At 32.8% G+C, this 19,965-nt stretch overlaps 2 protein-coding genes across 2 annotated transcripts in view; both read right to left on the minus strand.

The window, feature by feature from the left end:
• Positions 1 to 12,523, minus strand: part of LOC123701508 — a 46,282-nt gene extending 33,759 nt beyond the window's left edge. Inside the window, exons 1-2 of the mRNA XM_045649012.1 lie at positions 12,289 to 12,523; positions 8,754 to 8,965 (exon numbers count right to left, since the gene is read on the minus strand). Coding sequence (XP_045504968.1) covers positions 8,754 to 8,950 — 197 coding nt within the window. The 5' untranslated portion in view covers positions 8,951 to 8,965; positions 12,289 to 12,523. The remainder of the gene's footprint in view (positions 1 to 8,753; positions 8,966 to 12,288) is intronic.
• Positions 12,524 to 13,565: 1,042 nt separating this feature from the next.
• LOC123705714 (dynein regulatory complex protein 9-like) lies at positions 13,566 to 16,408 on the minus strand. The gene is made up of 5 exons (XM_045654681.1): positions 16,387 to 16,408; positions 16,115 to 16,220; positions 15,846 to 16,016; positions 15,472 to 15,603; positions 13,566 to 13,769 (listed from the first exon to the last, which is right to left on the minus strand). Exons 2-5 carry the CDS (start codon positions 16,133 to 16,135, stop codon positions 13,566 to 13,568), a joined length of 528 nt encoding a protein of 175 aa, XP_045510637.1. The 5' UTR covers positions 16,136 to 16,220; positions 16,387 to 16,408.
• Between the last annotated feature and the right edge of the window lie 3,557 nt (positions 16,409 to 19,965).

Here is a 19,965-nt window from a genome sequence, read left to right on the forward strand (position 1 = left end):
ACTTCTAATATATTCCCAATCAACAAATAATGGATCATTAGTGTACAAGATAAATGAAAATATGCAGAGTATTTTTAAAGGTGACATACACATTGATGTACTTCTCATAGCCTTATATTATATCCTTTAAATTGATATATTTAACATAATATTCATGGATTGATGCGTATAAAACCTTAAATTAAAAAGAGTACAGAGTTCAACAAGTGTCAACTATTAAATTTGATGACGACGATGACGACTTTACTATTTTATTCTAAGAAAATAGAACATTGCTTGTTGTGCAAATCAGGTCCGGTTACATGTTTTTAATAAAGCGTTCACGATCATTGATCATTAATTGACACGCGTTTGGAATCGAAAAAGAAATGTAACACGTTCGAATCGACTTAGAGTCGATTAAAATAGCATACATATTTACTTTAAATACCTAGCCAACATATAAAATGCAACACCGGATTTCTTACGTACAAGATACTCCACGAATATCGTGATTGCACGAATTCTCTAGATCCTGCTTCATAGAAATTAATCCAGACATTCCGTAACACTTCACTGATCTTCTATTATTCATGGCATCAGCAGGGAACATATAAAGCTCCTGTATAATATCAGAATTCGAGTATGTATGCAATTGTAAAATCCAATTTGTATGGAGCTGCCTCGGTATTTGAATCGTTCTAGCAATAAACCAGCCAATGGAAAATCTTGAATATAAGACTTGAATAAAAGAATAGGTCATGTGGGATGTTCTTTCCTATAAGTTTTCTTTTTCATTTCAATTCTATAGCAGTACTAATCGATATTTTTAAACATACACATGTGCATATTGCCATTCATAAATTTTTCTTTTCTCGAGTAAGTATGTTAGGTGTATGGGATATGCTACTTTAAAGTATAAATTGAAAACTACATACCCGTTAGTATGGTATGTTGGCAATTATATTGACTTTATTAATATCGATATGTGCTCAACGCTGTAATTAAGTTATATTAATGTAAATAATGAGTTAATAATATGAAGGCTATAATTACGGCGTAAATACCTAGGTCACCACTTTAAATTCTTACAGAGGAATACTTTCATATTGATTAAATTACATATGAAGCTTATATTTTGCTACAAGTTGAGCTGAAATTACAATGACACAGAAAAATTTAAAATATTCGTGCTGAGAAATGAGAAATTACATGCCCCTCAAATTACCTTTAAAGCATGTCAAAAATACATGCATTTAACGAGAACTTATGTTTTTCAATGCTGGAATTTCCTGCTAGCCTTTCGATAGGTTATTGCAGATATGGTTGTCATTTCCAACAATTAATAAGTATTTGGTCTTCAATGGAACTTCAAACTCTAAGGCAATGAACATTTATGAAACGTGATACAATTGGGGTTTCCTATTTTTTTAGACGATGTAGACTAGTTGTAGCTAATCAGGTTTTCTTCAAACGTTCCACGCCGAATCACATAAAGGTATAGATTGATGGTATACCATATTATAATTGATCAATCATGATTCTAAAAGCAATTCCGTATTAGGGAGTTGTAAAAAATTCCCAACACGCTATCCAATATACCTACTGTACGCTTTGATTCCGATTTTCAATTAAAATCGTTTGCTCCGATACAGTCCCTACCTATATTCGCAAAATCTAGTTGCCTAAAAAAACATTCCTATTCTGCATACCAATTAATGAAGAAATCGATGTAATACTTTTTAGTTTTTACACTTTTTGATTTTGTGAATCAGATTTGTATTTTATGCATTCATACCCACCCGCTAGGTCCGCTTCGTTACCATCGAAAGCTTTAAAAAATATTGTAGTAGATACCGAATTAGTTATATTATGTCATATGAGATGAGATGACGATGAATCTTCTACTTATGTGTCTATTTTCTGATAATTGTCATACATTTTCATAAATTGTCATACCTACATGAAAATTTCATATTTTACTTATGAGAACTGAATTTGGATCATATGCTCGTAATACCTACTACCTACTGCAAAACAAAATAAAAATAAAGAAGTCCTCACACACTCTCAGTCCTTTGTCCTATAGCTACAGAACTCAAATATGTGGGCAAAAAATATACGCCATGGTATTGTATCGTGAATACAAATAAAATAGTGAGCCATCAAAGATCATACACCAGATAAATAAAACGGATTATTGTGAAAGCTGCAACTGTAACCAAAGCTACCTCCTGCGTTATTATACGTATATAAATGTTTATAATTTATATTATATCCATTATATATGTAGGTACCTCATACTCAGAAGTCAGAACCGTTATAGGTGTTAATGTCAACAAACAAATGACCAAATAACAACACTTTTCGAAACCTAAGTGACACTTTTAATACACATTGCTTCCGTTAAGGGACGTTAAATATCGCTTGTTTACTGATAAGACAATCAACGAATTTGTAAAACAAAACATCCTTACCTGTTCTGGGCGGTCAGTTGTAAAGACTTTGAAAATAATCGGTTCAACAAATCGACTCGCTTTAACATGTCAAGACAAGATTTCCACTTTTTTTGTTTGGGACACGGTTGGACGTCTATGGATGTTTTGTATATTTTATGGCCACTTCATTTAAGTGTTGGATTGGGAACGACGTTTGTGAACACCTTTATTAACACATTGACGGTTTGCGAGTATGATATGGCTTTACTCATACTGCTTTGACATTTATGTCGTTTATTTAAGCCAAATAAGCTATTTACGATAGACTGAATGTTCGTGTGTATACTATGCCATTCAACTAAGATTCTAAATATCTCAAAATACTTCAATAATATCAAAAAAATCAAAAAAGGATTTCCAAGTAAATCATATTTTTATAATGACATTTTTAATTATAATATTATGTACTGATCTGGGTGGTCCCTATTGAATTTAAGCAACAGCAAAACAGGGATGACCAGTTGGGAATATATCAGTTCGAAGTAGAGTAAGTATTTAATCAATTAATTATACTGTGTCATCGTTGTTTGACGATTAAATAATAAAGAGAGAGACACGGACGTTGTTATGATACGCAAGCAAATTAAATAGTGCTTTTATTTACCTACAAAGAGCAGCTGCTGCCCCTCGATAATCTATTGTTCACGGGCGCATTGTTAATAGCCATTTGTCAAAGCGAATCATAAGCGCAATATCAAAACGTTATATTATATGGGCCCTTCAAAAGTGACAGGCGATGTTTCGAGAGGTAAGAAAGGGACGGATGAGATTCCCATGGACAGTATTGCAGGGCGAATGAGGCTGCGCGGGCGATGCAGGCCGCGGGGACGAGTGGGGGGAGGCAGCGGTGCGCAACAAAGCGCCTTCCGGGAACCGTCACAATACAGGTTTGCGGCGACGTGCGATACCTTCGCAGCCAGGTACTTACAGCGCCTTTTGTCAACCCAACGATGCAACGGTACACTGAACGACTTCTACACTTATTGCAAATTGGGCACGCCAATTTGCCTTATCATATGTTATCCTGTTGATAACGCGATGCACAATAGCCTCCCAGGAACGCTAAGATATACACGAGGCCGATAACGATAGTGGTTGGATTCGAAGTACTTATGTGAATATGTATTACTACAGATTGATCGCTAGATCATAGATGTGAAGATGTGAAGATAACGCACGCTTCAGATATATGTAAATGTACATTCGAGACATTATGAAACAAGATTACAGATTTCGTGATAGATAAAAAGCAAGAGAAAGTAAGAGTGGAGCAAATAAAAGTGCTTTACGAGCTATGATTTAAACAGAATGACAACGCAAGAATGCACACAAACCTACAAATATTTTAAATTACCTAACAGATAAACGTAACGACCTCATCTTGAATCTAATTCAATCATCATTGTACTCGTAAAAGGAAAAAAAAAAGGTTCATCATCAACTCAGCATGTTGCTCCATTCATGTAGATTGTAGTATCTTTAAGTAACGTACTTATAACATTTGGAGTGAAGATTTAACGAAAAATTGGATAGGATATCATAAGAATATTTCTTTTATCAGTAAACATATTAAAACATACGCGAAAGTAAAAAAATTCAAACAATTTTCGTGGAATAAGATTAATTTTACACGAATGACTCATTCAGTTTCTGCGTAAAGTCGTTGTCTACATCGATAAAATTGAAACAAATTGAAAGAAAATGTATAAACATTTCAATTCTCGATACTAGTTTTATAATTACAGACTTAATGCCTTCAGTTAGTAAATAATGTGGTATTTTTATGAGATGAAATGCTCCTGAATACATAAACATTGGTAAATGGGTAAATCAAATCAGTAACAACAGAGTTTCTTCATATTCATTTTCAGGATTACTCATAACCAGGTTATCAATAGCTTCTTTTCCAGCCATCAATTATACATTACACGGTTACTCGCCTGAAAACTTCTATCACTTACATACGCAATAAAGAAATTTTCCTTATGGATGATAACAAAACATTGGCGATGTCACGACCCAAATCAGCGCAAGCTCCGCCCCGCCGATAGTCTAAGCGAATATTATTCTGCGATTTGGCTAAAAAAAGATACAATGGATAACGAGACGTTTCGCTAAGTTCTCGGAAACTGTACCGGTAAATAAACGGCCACGTGCGCAAGCGAGTCATTATTACAGCGAAGTGTGACGTCGGTAGCTACAATAATGTATTACCCCACGCGACTCGTATGTTTGCACATCATATCGTTAGTAAAAACGCGGCCCTTCTATTTGTACTAGCGCTTCCGAAAATAACGATTTTCATTCTCACGTCCAAATGTTTGTGATGGTACGATGTCCGGCAGAGTTGAAAATTCTTTTAAGCTCGTATGGTTATGCGTTGGTGCTAATTTGATCAGTTTTATAAGAAACATTATGCAAATAGATAGTTGGCCCAACGGACTATTTCTTTTGAGTAATGTAGATCAATCTAACTAATGTTAAGATTAATATCCCTTCTGAGATACAATTAAACAACGTTTAATGGACGCAATTTATTTCACTTTGCATTCGTGTTTCACTTGTAAACACTTGGTGACTTGATACACACATGTAATGTGTATCTCTTCTAAGAACTTAATAATAATATACTTTGCAATTTCGCAAGTCTGTACAAATGGATAATGACATAATCCAATGGTCCGGCGGCCTAGAGCTTCATATCACAAAATGTACTGAGTCACGCAATTGAATTTAATGTGGTGCAAACCAACTCGTTGCTAATATAACTGATACATTGAGATTAACGATTATGCTATCATTGAATTCCGATTCTATTACTAATTATACAATTTATGATATAAATATTGATGACGCAATACGCATTAATTTGTACCTACTGTTTACTAACGTAGACCGTAAATATTTACTTGAGTCGAAATGTAATTTTTTATAACTAAATGATAAATATGTTTCGCTTTGTACTGGAGTCCGACTCGTACTTGACAGATTTTTTAGCTGACGCTAGGGGGTTACTTACAAGTTACACATAAACTCAAGAGCAACTTAAAAAAAAAATTATGGGTAAAACAATATATTATGACCATAGCAAACTTTCTATTTTATCATTTTTTTCCAGACTTAATGACTACAACTGTACATTAAGCCGAAAAATCTCAGTACAAGATGTAAAATTGATCCAATTAATTTGATTGTAGTACCAAATTCTATTCGTTAAAAAAATCTATTTATGAAACAACGGGGCGGAGACTAGGCTCAAAACTCCGCCCATTCGCAAAAAATGTTTACAATACTCTAGAATTCGTGCAACATATTTAAACCATACAAACTTACATAAACAATAAAAAAAAAACACTATTTGTGTATAGAGATTTCATCCACTTCTAGGCCAGTGCCGTTAACTTTGGAGGAGGTGAAATACTAAGATTACTTTTAGAAACACATCTTTAATAATTTAAACAAAACGTATTCGAATCCAACATAAGTATAATATTTTGTATAACTTGTACTATAAAATATTTTAATATAGACTTCATATTCAACGCAAGGTGCGGTGCAGCAGTGAGATAATTGCAAATAACAATTAGCATTCCCTTCGTCGAATATAGCATACGGTAATGTTATTGAAATGATTAAATATTATCATATACAGTGTCGTACTGGTGTAGTCCAACGTCACATGCATAATTTTCATATTAAATGTAACGAGAGCAATTTGATTAGCAATCCAGAGAATTATGTATATTCTTATATATTCATGCCCCTGAGAAATTAAATGTATAGTTCACTGCTTCACTTAGCTGAATGTAATCTTCGTATATAACGTAGAGTTACGGATAAATGTATCGATTCCTAGCAATCGCAATATCACTTCGATGGATATCCGCTACAATAAACACTCAACTAATGCGTTAACCAATATAACCAGCTTGTCAGTATACATTGTTATAGTTATCGCAAGTGCAAAAGTGTTAGCTCAGCGAAATGGATATAATGTGTGCATTCGCTAATTGATTAATTGCTGATAGTTCATTTACTTTTTAGTGATAAGTTCAAAATATAAAACGATATATATGTAATTTGTGTAGAAGTATAGTTGTTTTGGGTAAATCTACATAGATTTCAAAACTTTCCTTCTTGGATTCATATTAGGGAGGTAACATTTTTTAATTATATAGAGAGGTAACTAATACCTATACGAGGAAATCATATTGAGGTATTACAGGATAAACGTGAACCTATTTCGTAAATTGTTCAATCCTACACATAGTCCCTCCTAAATGCTAATCCATAGTACATTTAAAACTAAACTGCGTGCATTTAAATTCTAAGCATATTTGCTCGGAGGAATTAATAACTTGTTTTCAACAGGGAAAATATTATGACCCGTCGTCGTTTAATAGTAGATACAACAATATATTGTAAGGGAAAGGGATGACAGGGACAACAACATTGAACTGCAATCAGCAGTTCTTAGAACATGCTTAGTTCACGGGCAGGTGCACAATCTTGACGTCGCGTACTTTGCAGAAATATGTGACTAAATTATATTGTACAGTATACTATTAATTTTCGTACGATAAGGATTTTAGTTTGAATCCGTAAAGTCTGATGTAAGTTCGAATCCATTTACAATTTTGAGAGCTACTAAATAAGGATATAAATTTAAATAATACTGGTGAAAAACCTTACAAAATTGTAATTGTTCAAATTAATAAAAAAAAATTACATTAATAACATTTTATTTACAGCTATAATATGCTATCTCACACATCTGAAATTCATTTTTGAAGTGAAACTTTTTTATCGGGGTTGGGAAAAAATTTAGTGTAACATTTTTTCGTTACGCGTGACATTTTTCTGTTACGCGCCATCTTTTTCTTATCCCTACTATTATTTTTTGAAAAATAAGGTCATAAAAAGTTTCACTTCTTACGTGTGTACACGCACACATTTTTTTTGAAGTGAAACTTCTTTATCGGGATTGAAAAAAAATTTAGTGTAACATTTTTACGTTACGCGTGACATTTTTCCGTTACGCGCCATCTTTTTCTTATCCCTACCACGCGTATTCGACGTATTTCTGTAAAGTTGCTTGAATAGTTAATTATTTTTTGAAAAACTAAGGTCATAAAGAAGTTTCACTTCTTACGTGTGTACACTAGTACACGCACACATTTTTTTATTACCATTCAGGTGTAGGTATTTATAACAACAGGTTCATCTATAGTGAATTTCAATCAGATTCAATACAGACCATCCACAGGCCAAGTAAAAACCTCTGACAAGTTAAACGTTATCCCAATTAATTTATGGCTTCAACTTCAACTTTTATTTCTTAAACTTACTTAATATACAGTATATTATTTACCGAAAATGTATATAAGTCTGATATGTTACAACGTGTACCGTAATATTATAATAATGAAATTTATTTCAAAAGAATCACATCTCAAGGAAACGTAGTAGAAAAGCATTGAGTAGGTACAAATGTACTTACGATACTTGAGAGTTGTTATTATCGAGATATGCATATTTAGCATCTTATTACTATTTATTGTATATAAGCATTTACTGGAACACCATCGACGCATTAAACCTTCATTATTTTATAGTTACGTATATTAGTAAAGCAAAAGATGCAATATAATATCGTTGAAATTTATTTTTGTACAATAATATTGGAACTGTTTTATTTATAAATATCAAATCACTACATAGTATAAAAACAAAGTCGCTTTCAAGTTTCACTGTCCCCATGTCCCTTTGTATCTTTGTATGCTTAAATCTTTAAAACCACGCAACGGATTTTGATGCGCTTTTTTTTAATAGATAGAGATTCAAGAGGAAGGTTTTAGTATATAATTTATTAGGTTTTAGACAAAGCGGGCGAAGCCGCGGGCGGTAAGCTAGTCTCCTAATAAGTAAGAGGGCGTTTTTTAGCGTTGTGTAATCTAAGGGAATTATATTGTTGCATATTGTTTAAGCAAAAGATAGACACGTTCGTTAGTAGGTACCTACTCAGTGCATTGAATAAAAATGGAATTTGATTAATCAGAGCGTCTCGACTCTCGGTATGTCCTTAGTGCACACCACGGCGGCGCCACCAAGTTCTCGCAATAAAGGCGATTATAATTTTATTCGCGAATACAATGGACAAAATTTCCAAGAGTTTTTATGTTCAACGTCCACACACCTGTGCATTGTTCATCGAAAATGTTTTACATGGCAATCATATCAACGTGTATGAAATTTTGATGAGCGCGCAGAACTTACCATTCGATGCTCCTATATCCCTTGACGCAGCAGTATATACTTTTGAACTTGTCTTGGAAGCCAAACTCGTGAGGTATGGGTTCCTTGGTGAAGTGCATAGAGGAAGAGTTGCTTGGGAACGTGTTCGTTGAACAGTAGCGCACGGACAGAGTGGGTGAAGCACTCGCCACCACGCTCAACGCCACCAGCAACCACATGTTGGCTGTCACATCCTGCGAATAATAAATATTCAGTATTGTAATAAATCCTGAAACGAAATTTGTTAACGTCTGATATGGGTGCTCTAATCCTATAGGATTTACAGATCATTCAATTTTGACTGAGAGCTTATCCCAAAAATGAACAGGGAAGACAAACATATTGACTTATCAGAATACTGAATAGGTATAACCTACTATTTTTATTTAACAACTTTTTTATAAAAAACAACCACACCCGCAGCAATTATTTGAGACAAGCTATCTTATAATAGATACGGTCTATGTTATTGTCCTTAATAGGGACTTATTTCAGAAAAATGATTATTTGAATCACTGTGTACTGAACAAGCGAGATGATTTTATTACCTCTAAAAATATTTTTAACATTTTTGTTGTCAATAATAATAATTTCGAATTTATGATAAAATATGGATTGATTAATTATATTTTATTTCATTATGTTCGCTGAATGAGATAACAATAATACCGTATTAAGAATGTAGGATAAAAATGTCCAAATTCATAATCATTTTACATATATAATTTTCCTCGTGTGTCATTTGGTTCGCCTTAATTAAATGGACTCGAGATTTTCATTATTTTAGCCACAGAAGGACTTTGTTTACGTTTCGCTTTTCCAGAATCGTAAAGTTTGTATAAAAATGTCGTGACGGCAGACATGACATTAGAAAGTACAAAGGATAATGGCTCTCTGACCGCACAGTTCTCGGTACGACACAGCCTTGCCCCACCGGTTTATAGAACCTAAGCCTTTGTCTTTTGAAGCATTGTTCAGAAATAACATATTCTTAGTAATTACAGGGACCTATCATAAACACAATGGAATTAAACGTTAAGTAGCAAATGTGCCGTTAAACATGCTTATTAGTTTATTATTTTAATCCGTTGCTTTTAGATAGCTGTAACGAGTATAAGCGCTTGCAATATACCTACCTAGTTAGATAATGAGCAAAACCCTTTTCTTTTATTAATTTTGTTAAATTCCTATACCTACTTTCACTTTAAATCTGAGACTTCTTATAACTCTAAAGCAGCGTAAGCTCATACCTATCTTAAAAAAGACGGGAAAAAATTATGGAATCTATAAAAGGATAAACCTAACAGGATATAATAACCTAGAAGCCAGGACGAACAGCGAGCTAAACTAATGACTGTTATTCCAAGAATGTCAAAGTTTCGCGGTTGAGTAGACTGGTCGTTACTCGGAATCTCGGAAAGCATCATATTTAAAAATATTTTTTATTTCTCGATACATTGTTATGAATAATGGTTTTTCATGATAATTCGCATGCATATATAAAATTCATAACCGTATTTATGCACGAATAATTTCAGTTCTGAGAAAATGAAATTTCTTGTTTATCTTCGTATAACTATAGAGCGTAACTTTATTGCACGTCTATTTACTTTATGTACATAGCGACAATGTACCATTGGGTACATACTACGTATGGTAGTAGGTACGTAGCATTAGCACGAGGGGTGCAGGCGCGCTGGTCGGCGCGAGTGATTCTTGCAATTACCGGCTGGCGGCATACATATCTGACGGTAATTTGCCGCTCCTCCCGAGCGCTGATCGGCTTCTCGGAAAAGCAGTTGCATCAACAGTACGCTGCGCTGCGATTAACGCACTAATTACCGCGCACGCTGCCTGTAAGCCACAGAGCTGGTACGTTCGCGCAAAAAACTTGCTTCGCGTTTTCTACTCGATACCTGGACCCGTTTATACATTGTGGTACTTCAACGTTTTTATATTCATGTAAAGTCACATAAATGATATCTACAATTACGTTTTTGTTTCGCTGTGTTGATATAATGTCTTTAATGTACTATTTTATTTATAAATGCAAGAGTAATTAAGATAAGGCAAAAATGTTGACCTTTTTTTATACAATAACATTAGTAGAGGATGAGGTGATAAATATGTACAAGGAATAGGTAATTAGTTATTCCCAAAAAACCTAATCTTTTAAACAGACTGTTCTTCAGAGATGTATCTAAGTACATACTTTAAATCTCAATATTCAAATCTCATTGAATAATACCTGTTTCATATTTGTACCTATATCTAATATATAAAAATCAATGCCACTTTTCGTTGTAATTCCATAACTCGAGAACGGCTGAACCGATTTCGATAATTCTTTTTTTATTATATTCCTTGAAGTACGAGGATGGTTCTTATGTAGAGAAAACGTTAATATGTACCACGGGCGAAGCCGGGGCGGACCGCTAGTTGTGTATAATGTTGTACAACATTAGAAATTTAATTATTATACATATATATATATATGCATAACTAAAAAGTAATAACTTTACGACAACCTCTTACATTGAGAATACACACATATCTATGCTATGCTATGCTGCAGATTGAATGAAAAGAAAATCGCTTTAGCAACACAGTAAAACAATAAGATATTATAAGACTGGTCCTCGAGTCCACTTGGTCCATTATCTTTGAGGGAATTGTTTATTCAATATTTAAATAAACGCTTTAAAGAAAAATCTGGACAAGTGATTATGAAAGTAATAATAATTATAAAATACATATAATGGCATAACATAATAAAATATATAATAAAAATAGGATTTAAAATGAAAAAAAAAACAAATGTACATACATAAATGAGTGAATCAAATTTGTTTCAAAATAACTAGCAAATCCTATATAATAAATAATAATTAAGCATGATTCATTGCGATATCTAGTTTGGGGATACTTGTAATGTTTACTAAATTATGTCAGTATCACTATGTAAGATAATATAATGTACTAAGCTAAGGGTGGGGAAGTCTTACGGTTTAGATTAAGTCAATGATTTAAAACAGATATATTATATTATAAACATAATGTATTTTAAGGACCCTTCATCGTTATTAAAAAAAAATATATTGTATGAGAGAAAATAATGGGGACATCTCATACTACATGATGTTTTGAATGTTTTTGATATATTTTAATTAACATTTATAATATATATACATATATAATATTTTTAATTAAGTAGTTCTGGTGATTTATCTTATTTATTACACTGGATTTACATACATATAGCTTTTTAAACGCCGGTTTAATCGGTGGGTATTATTTATAATTATTATTCAAAATATACTATAAAAATTATTGCAAAAAATAATTATAAATAATTTAGTGTAGCACAAATAGGAACGAAAAAGGTAATAAATACACAGAATGAATGTACAACCTATATGGAAAAAGGTATTTTAAATATTAGCATTTAAAATGTACAATAATTATCGGATATAATTGGAAATGCTACGTAAAAGAAAGTGTAAAGATGATTACTCACCAAAGCAGACAGCGGTAAAATCCGAATTACCTAGAATTTAAGATATAAGTCGATGCTGGTAACTATGGCACAGTTTATTCACCACACATTTCCGGAAACATAATATTGTCTGTAAGGTTTCTATTTTAATATATAGTTTATAATAATTAAGACGTATTTTCGGATAATTTGAAAACAACTTTTATATGTTAGCGGCTCACACGTTACTCACTTCACCGACACAACACGACTGTGAAAGTGTCAAACTCGCAAACTGTCAAACGAGCAATTTAAAATTTCTTGACTTTGACAGTGACATTTAACGCAATGACAGTTGGTGTAAACCACAGGCTAAAACTTCTCTCAGTTCATTCACAGTGATTCACAGTCTCGTTATTAGAATGACAAAAATAATTGATTATTATTTTTATAAATCAAATACTTCACAGAATTCTTGGATATAATACATTCAATTCAGAATTTATTCAAAATATAATTCAATTAATTTTTATGCTCAACCCTTGGTCTCAAACTAACCTATTTGCTAAGGTACGGGGTATTTTACATTATTCCCAATTATTCCAATATTTGCAATAATTTCAGAATTTTTTGGTTTGATGTTTTAAAGGCAAATTCGTTATTTATTTTTTGTGTTTTTGAACAATAACAATTATAACAATTTGATCAATAATAATACAATGACATAACGACTTAAACTAAGCTTTATTAACCGACTTCAAAAAAAGGAGGAGGTTATCAATTCGGCCGGTATGTTTTTTTTATGTATGTACACCGATTACTCCGAGGTTTCTGAACCGATTTACGTGATTCTTTTTTTATTCGATGCGGGATGGTGTCGAATTGGTCCCATAAAATTTTTATTCGGATAGGCCCAGTAGTTTTTATTTTATGAACATTTTTGTCTGTATTTGTAAATCATGCAACTGTGCAAGTTTGAAGTCGGTTGTTTTTAACGCAGTTATGTATCACTTGCTTTATTACTAATAAATTGTTAATACTTCATATCTGTAAATGTAAAAAAACAGTATTGTTAGTTCTGTCGCAGACAACTGGTTAAATAAGTCGTTTCATTAAAAGTCTAGGCTTAATTATTATTGGGACGCGCGCCGTATTTCCACTTCCAATCATACAATAAATTGTATGTACATACATGGTTATACATTATACACATTGTTGTTCTAATTGGTAAATAATGGTAGAATAACATGAGGTACTTAAAATATTTTTTTATAAATAAAAAATCCTCATATTTCTAACTGAGTATGTTAACATATTATTTATTTCTTTTTCATTTTACTAGGTGCTTTCTTGGTGTTCTTTAATTGACGGAATACTCCAAGGCATCGCCGTACCATGACACCACGCCACCACGCCTGAATGCGCGTAGCGGCCACGCGCGAGCGTTCCTCACGAGCGAGCCTAGCTGCGCGCTCCCTTTTAAAAGTCAGCCATGCGCGCATTTCTCCCGCGTGTAAATCGAACTGTTGGGATTTTCAACTCGTTAGTATGATAAAAAGCATTTCTGAATCAGAAGTGTTATTCTGGGGAAACGCCCCAACGTACGTATATCATGAAATTTGTTTTTTTTTTCTTACAGAAAAGAGGTTGATTAAGTTCCTTTTAATAAAAGGATAAGAATAATTACCCAACTTGGTGGTGGGATGCTTTGAGCTTTCCACTATACAACGTTTTTGATACTTATAATCTTTTTTTATAATAATAATATTATAGGGTGTCTTTCGATATGCACTGCGACCACTGCACACTGAAGAAAAATTCGTTCCGTTATGGACTGCCAGTACACTGCCGCAGTACCCTAGGGAAATACGTATATTATATGATGTCATAAATCGCCGCCATATTCTACTGTGAGAACAGTTGTCGTTTTCGCGGTAAGGAAGTAAGGTACTCGCAGTACTTTGATCACGTGATCAGTCAAAACCACTCCAGTGCCTAACGAAAATTTTAAAGTTCTGTAATTAGTTTGGATTAATAAATAAAACAATGGAAGAATTGCAAAAATCAACTTTATTAGACTGTGTTGAAAATGTTCAATACGAGCTGAAAGTTCTTTTTTATGAAAAAGTATTTACTTTTATTATATTATTATAAATTCAATTTACAATAATTAATATTAATTAAAATATTTTTAATTTGACAGTACTCCAAAACAGTTTTTTTTTAATGTTCTAGAAAACTTTATTACACTCATTTGAATGCTGCGTCAAAAAATGCGGCTGACAGTATTGGCTAAGTGCGAAGTTGGTGGTGGGGAACGGCAAATCGACCGTAGCGCATGACGTGGCAGAAATGTGAATTAATTCTGGGCTGTCATGAGTCAAATTGCTTTATTTTCTTAACTTCCTTTATAATTTTAAGTAAAAACGTAAAAATTAGCGATATGGGTCATAGTACATGCTCTGTCGTAAATTGTAAATACAATGGGAAAAACAGTTCCTGCAAGTTTAATTCGTTTCCAACATTAAAGTGGACATTACAGCAAAGACAAAAATGGATAGCTGCTGTGAAGAGAAAAAAATATTTTTCACGAGGAAGAAAATCGCTAGGTATAATATACACACTCACTTTTTACACAATTTTTTTCAATTTCGTTGAAAAACTAGTCGAAAATCAATATATATCTCAAAAATATCGTCATAGTATAGGGATTCGTTAAGTTCTATATTGTGAATCGTAAAGTGAAATATATATACTGTGTGTGTGTAAAAGTTGTGTTGTGAAAATAAATAATTTTTACTAATTTTGTGTTTTTTATTTAAAACACAAATACACCACAAACTAACATTGGTCTAGTTGACATAATTTGACAGATGAAAGTCCTGAATAGTTGCGGCCACTAGGGGTGCTGTCATCGCGCACACAACGAATACGGGATTGCGTTCCGTTTTAAATCGTAACCAGTATATCTGGCTATAAAGGAACGGCTTCACAGTATACCTGTGCCAAAGAGTATAGACCTGTGCAGTATACTGAATTGACGTCACACCATGTACAGTGGTCGCAGTGCATATCGGAAGACACTCCTTATTGTTATTGATCAAATATCTTAAGACTAATACTAACTAAATCAATGGCTTTTGACTGACTTACTGAGTAGGTATATTAATTATCCATTAAACATAAATTAATTCTCTTTGATATAATATTTCGTTTCGATATTACCAATTTCTGCAGCTCGGTCCGCCGAGACACCGCATCCCTCAATCGCTCACATTGATTAATTAATTTAGCGTTTATATCAGCAGTATCTATTGCGTAGCGCGCTTGCCAGTACTTTAATGAATCCTCTCTTTCCTGAAATAGTATTGAAAAAATGCTTTTATATTTAAAACTAGATACGGAATTGCCGTGCCACATAATTGAATTATTTACACAGAAAAAAAAAACGTGAACATAAAATCAAGAAGCGCCGAGTCATGATTCTCCGAGAAATAATTTTAATTATACTTCAATCTTGTATTAGCGACCGTTTCGAGAAACTTATTTGAATGTAGTTAGCAGCAGAAAAAGTATTTCTACGAACTCAGGTTTCTGACCTTTGTCTGTAGTTCATAAGCCTCGACCACTTGATCGTGGACGCGTTTCTCAATGTCTTGACTGGGTGCTGGTGTGATTTCCACACGATGCTGTAAATCTAAAGCCTCTCCCCTTGCAAACAACCATTTTTCAACATAATTTAGACGCATATTTGTGTTTAATAATGTGTCCTGAAATATAAAAGCCCTATTATTTGAGAGCGCAGATCTATAAAATTGCGACAATGATTTTTATAGTATATTATTATTTTATAACAATATACAAGTACCTTTATTTTATCTTTCATCATAGCGATATTTCGGTCGCAGTCTTGAAAGTGAACCAGCTTATCTTGATGACTTTTTATTAATTTAATTTTCAGGAACTCGAGAGTACTAAATGTAAATAAAAAAAATCTTCTTACTGAATGATATTCAGGATGATATAGGTATTAAATTATTAATCAAAATAAACTTTTAGATAAAGTTATATCACAGGTTATATATCAAAAAGCTGGAATAATAGGCTGTTTACTAATTTCATAGAGTAATAGATACAAACGCTTTTAATTCCTCGTGATGTTTCTGAAGGGATATGTTATAAGAAGTGTTTCTTTCGAGAACACTAACTGAGTCCTTCAAAGTAGACCATCCTCCGGCTTCAATGAGTTCGATAAGACTTCTTTTAATTACGTCTTTTACAGTGTACCTTTAATATTAAATACTTATATTTAGTTAGGTAACCTTTGCCTTTGGGAACCTAGTTTGCCAAGAGAAGTTTTCTTTTTACAGAAAATTATTTACCAGGAAACCTACAAAGATATGGCATTAAAAATATATTTTTCTCTTCTCTTTCTCTTCTCTTAAAACTTATCAATTTTTTTTATAAAAGCTAACAAAATCGTTAGTTACATGTATTAATGCCAAAATTAATGCCAATGTCTATGCCAATTGCCTATTATATGATATAACATACCTTTTTATAACAAACAATTTATTGATTACATCATTTCTTTATCTTCTTAAATAACTTATGTGTCATTTGCTTAAAACGACCATTATAGATTTTGACTCATACCTACTCTACGTACGAGCTTAATACATAGTCTCATAATATACCTACGTTTCACTGCATACCTATACAAATTAAAATGTTGGCAAATGCTAGTGAATGTGAATTGTTCTCAGGTGCGCATAATAAACAGATATTATTTTATTTGCATCTTATTTCCTGTATGCAAACCGTAGTCATTTTCAGTTAAGGTAGCTCAAACTTTGATTCGGTATGGTTAAAAAAACTAGATATTTTATTGTTTTTCTAAATAGTGACGTCTCTACTTGACTGCCATTTCCTCTATTACTAGTACCTATGATTACCAGGAAATTACAAACGATAAAGAACGGGTGTTCATTAGATATTATTTAATAATTTGAACAAAATTACATAAAACCAGACTGCAATATTGCGCAATCACAGATAATTTATTTTATAAACAATAAGCATCATTTTAAAATGGTTTTATGTTGAGGTAACCACGAGGTATTCCTCATACCTCGTTTTTATTATGCTTCAATTGTATGAACATATGCGCCATCTCTATAAAATTTAAAGAACTTACCGCTCTTTGGCAAGCTTGTCTCTTTGGAGGCTTTCATTTTTTGTTTGGGCGGCGTTGTGGAGTGAATTGTATTTTGCGCAACCCTCTGTAAAATAGGTTGCTTATACAAGATGGCGTTAGTATTTAAGGGGGGTTAGGCGGTCAGCGAAAATTTTTCCAATCGTGTTTTGGAAACAGTCATCCCATCACACATACGTTCTCAATATTTTCAATTATAGCTCATAGAAAACAGTCCATTTTGCCGTGTTCACCTACTAAGGGCCCTTAAGTACAAAAAGTTATTAATATCCATGATGAGATAATCGCCAAAATAAGTGTTACTAACCTTTTGGAAAGCAAAAAACAGGTTTTGACGTTTGTTTAATGTTATTGGGGATCATTTTTTTAAATCTCTGTGATTAATCTCTATTTGATGAAAAAAATTATTTTTTTGTATACTTAGGTTTAAATACTTACTTGACTTTTTTTTTGCGGTCGTTCTTATTTTCAACAGATAGATATCAATATCATCTACTTATTATCGGAAATAAATCCTACAGCATAAAAACTACTTTAAAAACTTTTAAAGAGCTTTAGATTTATTTGATTCGTAAACACGAGTTCCAAATAATGAAAATCCTTATATAGTTATATAGTAATATATATAATATATAAGTACTTATAATAAAAAAGCTTACATCAATATGATGCTTACTCGATAGGAAAACCGGATAATGAGATATCAGATAGGTACGTACTTAGGTATGTAATATTAAGTAATAACATTGGCCACCTACCTAATTCAAATAATATTGTGTAAGTAAATAGGTACTTAAGGTTTCTAGGAAACAAATAAGTACTTGGTAGGGTATATACTATATTGTTTCTTTTTGTAGGTAGGTAATCACTAATCAGACAATATAGATATTGTTTTCTGCTGAAAAAAGTTCGAAGCTTTACATAACGGTTTAATACCACATTTTTTTAATCCTTAATGACACCAACCAATAATTAATTGAGGCATCTCTGAATGAAATTTTAAATAAGAAGAAAAGGTACGATAAGATGGGTCTAATTAATAAATTATTCCACTCACAGCGTGATGGAACTTAAAAAAAGTCTTAGTCATGAATATGCAATGTGCATTTTACATTCAGTCCAATTTTACATACCTAATACACACAACTGTAGCAGCATCACCTCTAAATTCATTCCGAATAATAGAGCGTCCATGTGACTGATACTGAAACGGTTATATAAAAGGTGGTTATATTAAAGTGCAAGTTTTTACACTAAGTAATTAGTTTCCCGTTGTAATTTTTGAGAAGTTGATCGAATAATCGATGTTGACATTGATGTTAGAAAAAAACACTTACATTTCGCTATCTTGCATGCTGTAGCTGATGAAATTGATCGATGTAAGAGAATTAATGTAAAATGTTTTTCACATACTTCATGTATTTTAATAATCAATACGAGCTTTTTCATATACTTTAACGCTGACAATGAATACTCTGTTTAGAATGATCGTTGCTTGACAACACATTTTGATTGGTCAATAAAACTAGGATCAAAATCACGTTTACTGGATTTACGGGTAAACTGATTTAATATTTATTTAAAGCAAACTGTCTATTGTTTGTTTTGTTTAAAATAAACGTAGTAGACATTCTTACAAATAATGTTTCGTTTTCGTTTCATACGCATAGGTAGAGAAACCTATCTCATGACTCCATTTTATCACTCGAACAGGAAAGCTTACTAGTTTGTGCGAATGTTATCGACTAGCTGGGCCCCGCGGGTTTACCTACCTGCTACCTCCGCTCCTAATTATTGTCTTAGCATGATGATGAATAGCAACTTCCTCGATAAATAGGGTATCTTAACCTTAAACAACTTTTTTTACCGGACCCGTAGTTCCTGAGATTGGCGCATATAAGCAATCAAACTCTTCAACTTGATATTTTACAATAGGATATTTTAATTTTAGGTTTATTGTATAACTTATGTAATACCTATATTTTTCTGAACGTACAATTTAGGTACGCCTTGTTGTATATATTTTTAATATGGCCAGTGTTTGCTTCCGTTAACCCTAAGAAAGAGTTCAATTTCTCATCCATATTTAGATTTGTATTGGTAAGCATTCATGAGTAAAGGAATGAAAAGCTTAGGGAACGATTGTAAAATGAGATATGGAAAGAGGAGCATGTTGCATGGAATATTAGATATACATAGACATAGTTGCTAACACCTACTGCCTACATCTTTTCGATAATAATATTTTATTAAGCTATTACATAGCTTCTATCGCGGGCCTTGAGCGCGGGTACCGAATCGAGAAATTCCGTAACGAAAAAACCTCACGCTCCCCAATCCGACGGGCTCGGAGGTATGGCTTGAAGGCATGCTATGCAAATGTGTTATAATAAGTGACCAGCTATCTAACTGGCTAGGTAACTTCCAAGTTAATTCTATATTCTGCGTGTTAATATATATGTCGTGGTCATATCGTAGATTTGCTCATTTCATGAAATGGCCAA

Source organism: Colias croceus, chromosome 2, assembly GCF_905220415.1.
Source record: "Colias croceus chromosome 2, ilColCroc2.1".
Lineage (NCBI taxonomy): Eukaryota > Metazoa > Arthropoda > Insecta > Lepidoptera > Pieridae > Colias > Colias croceus.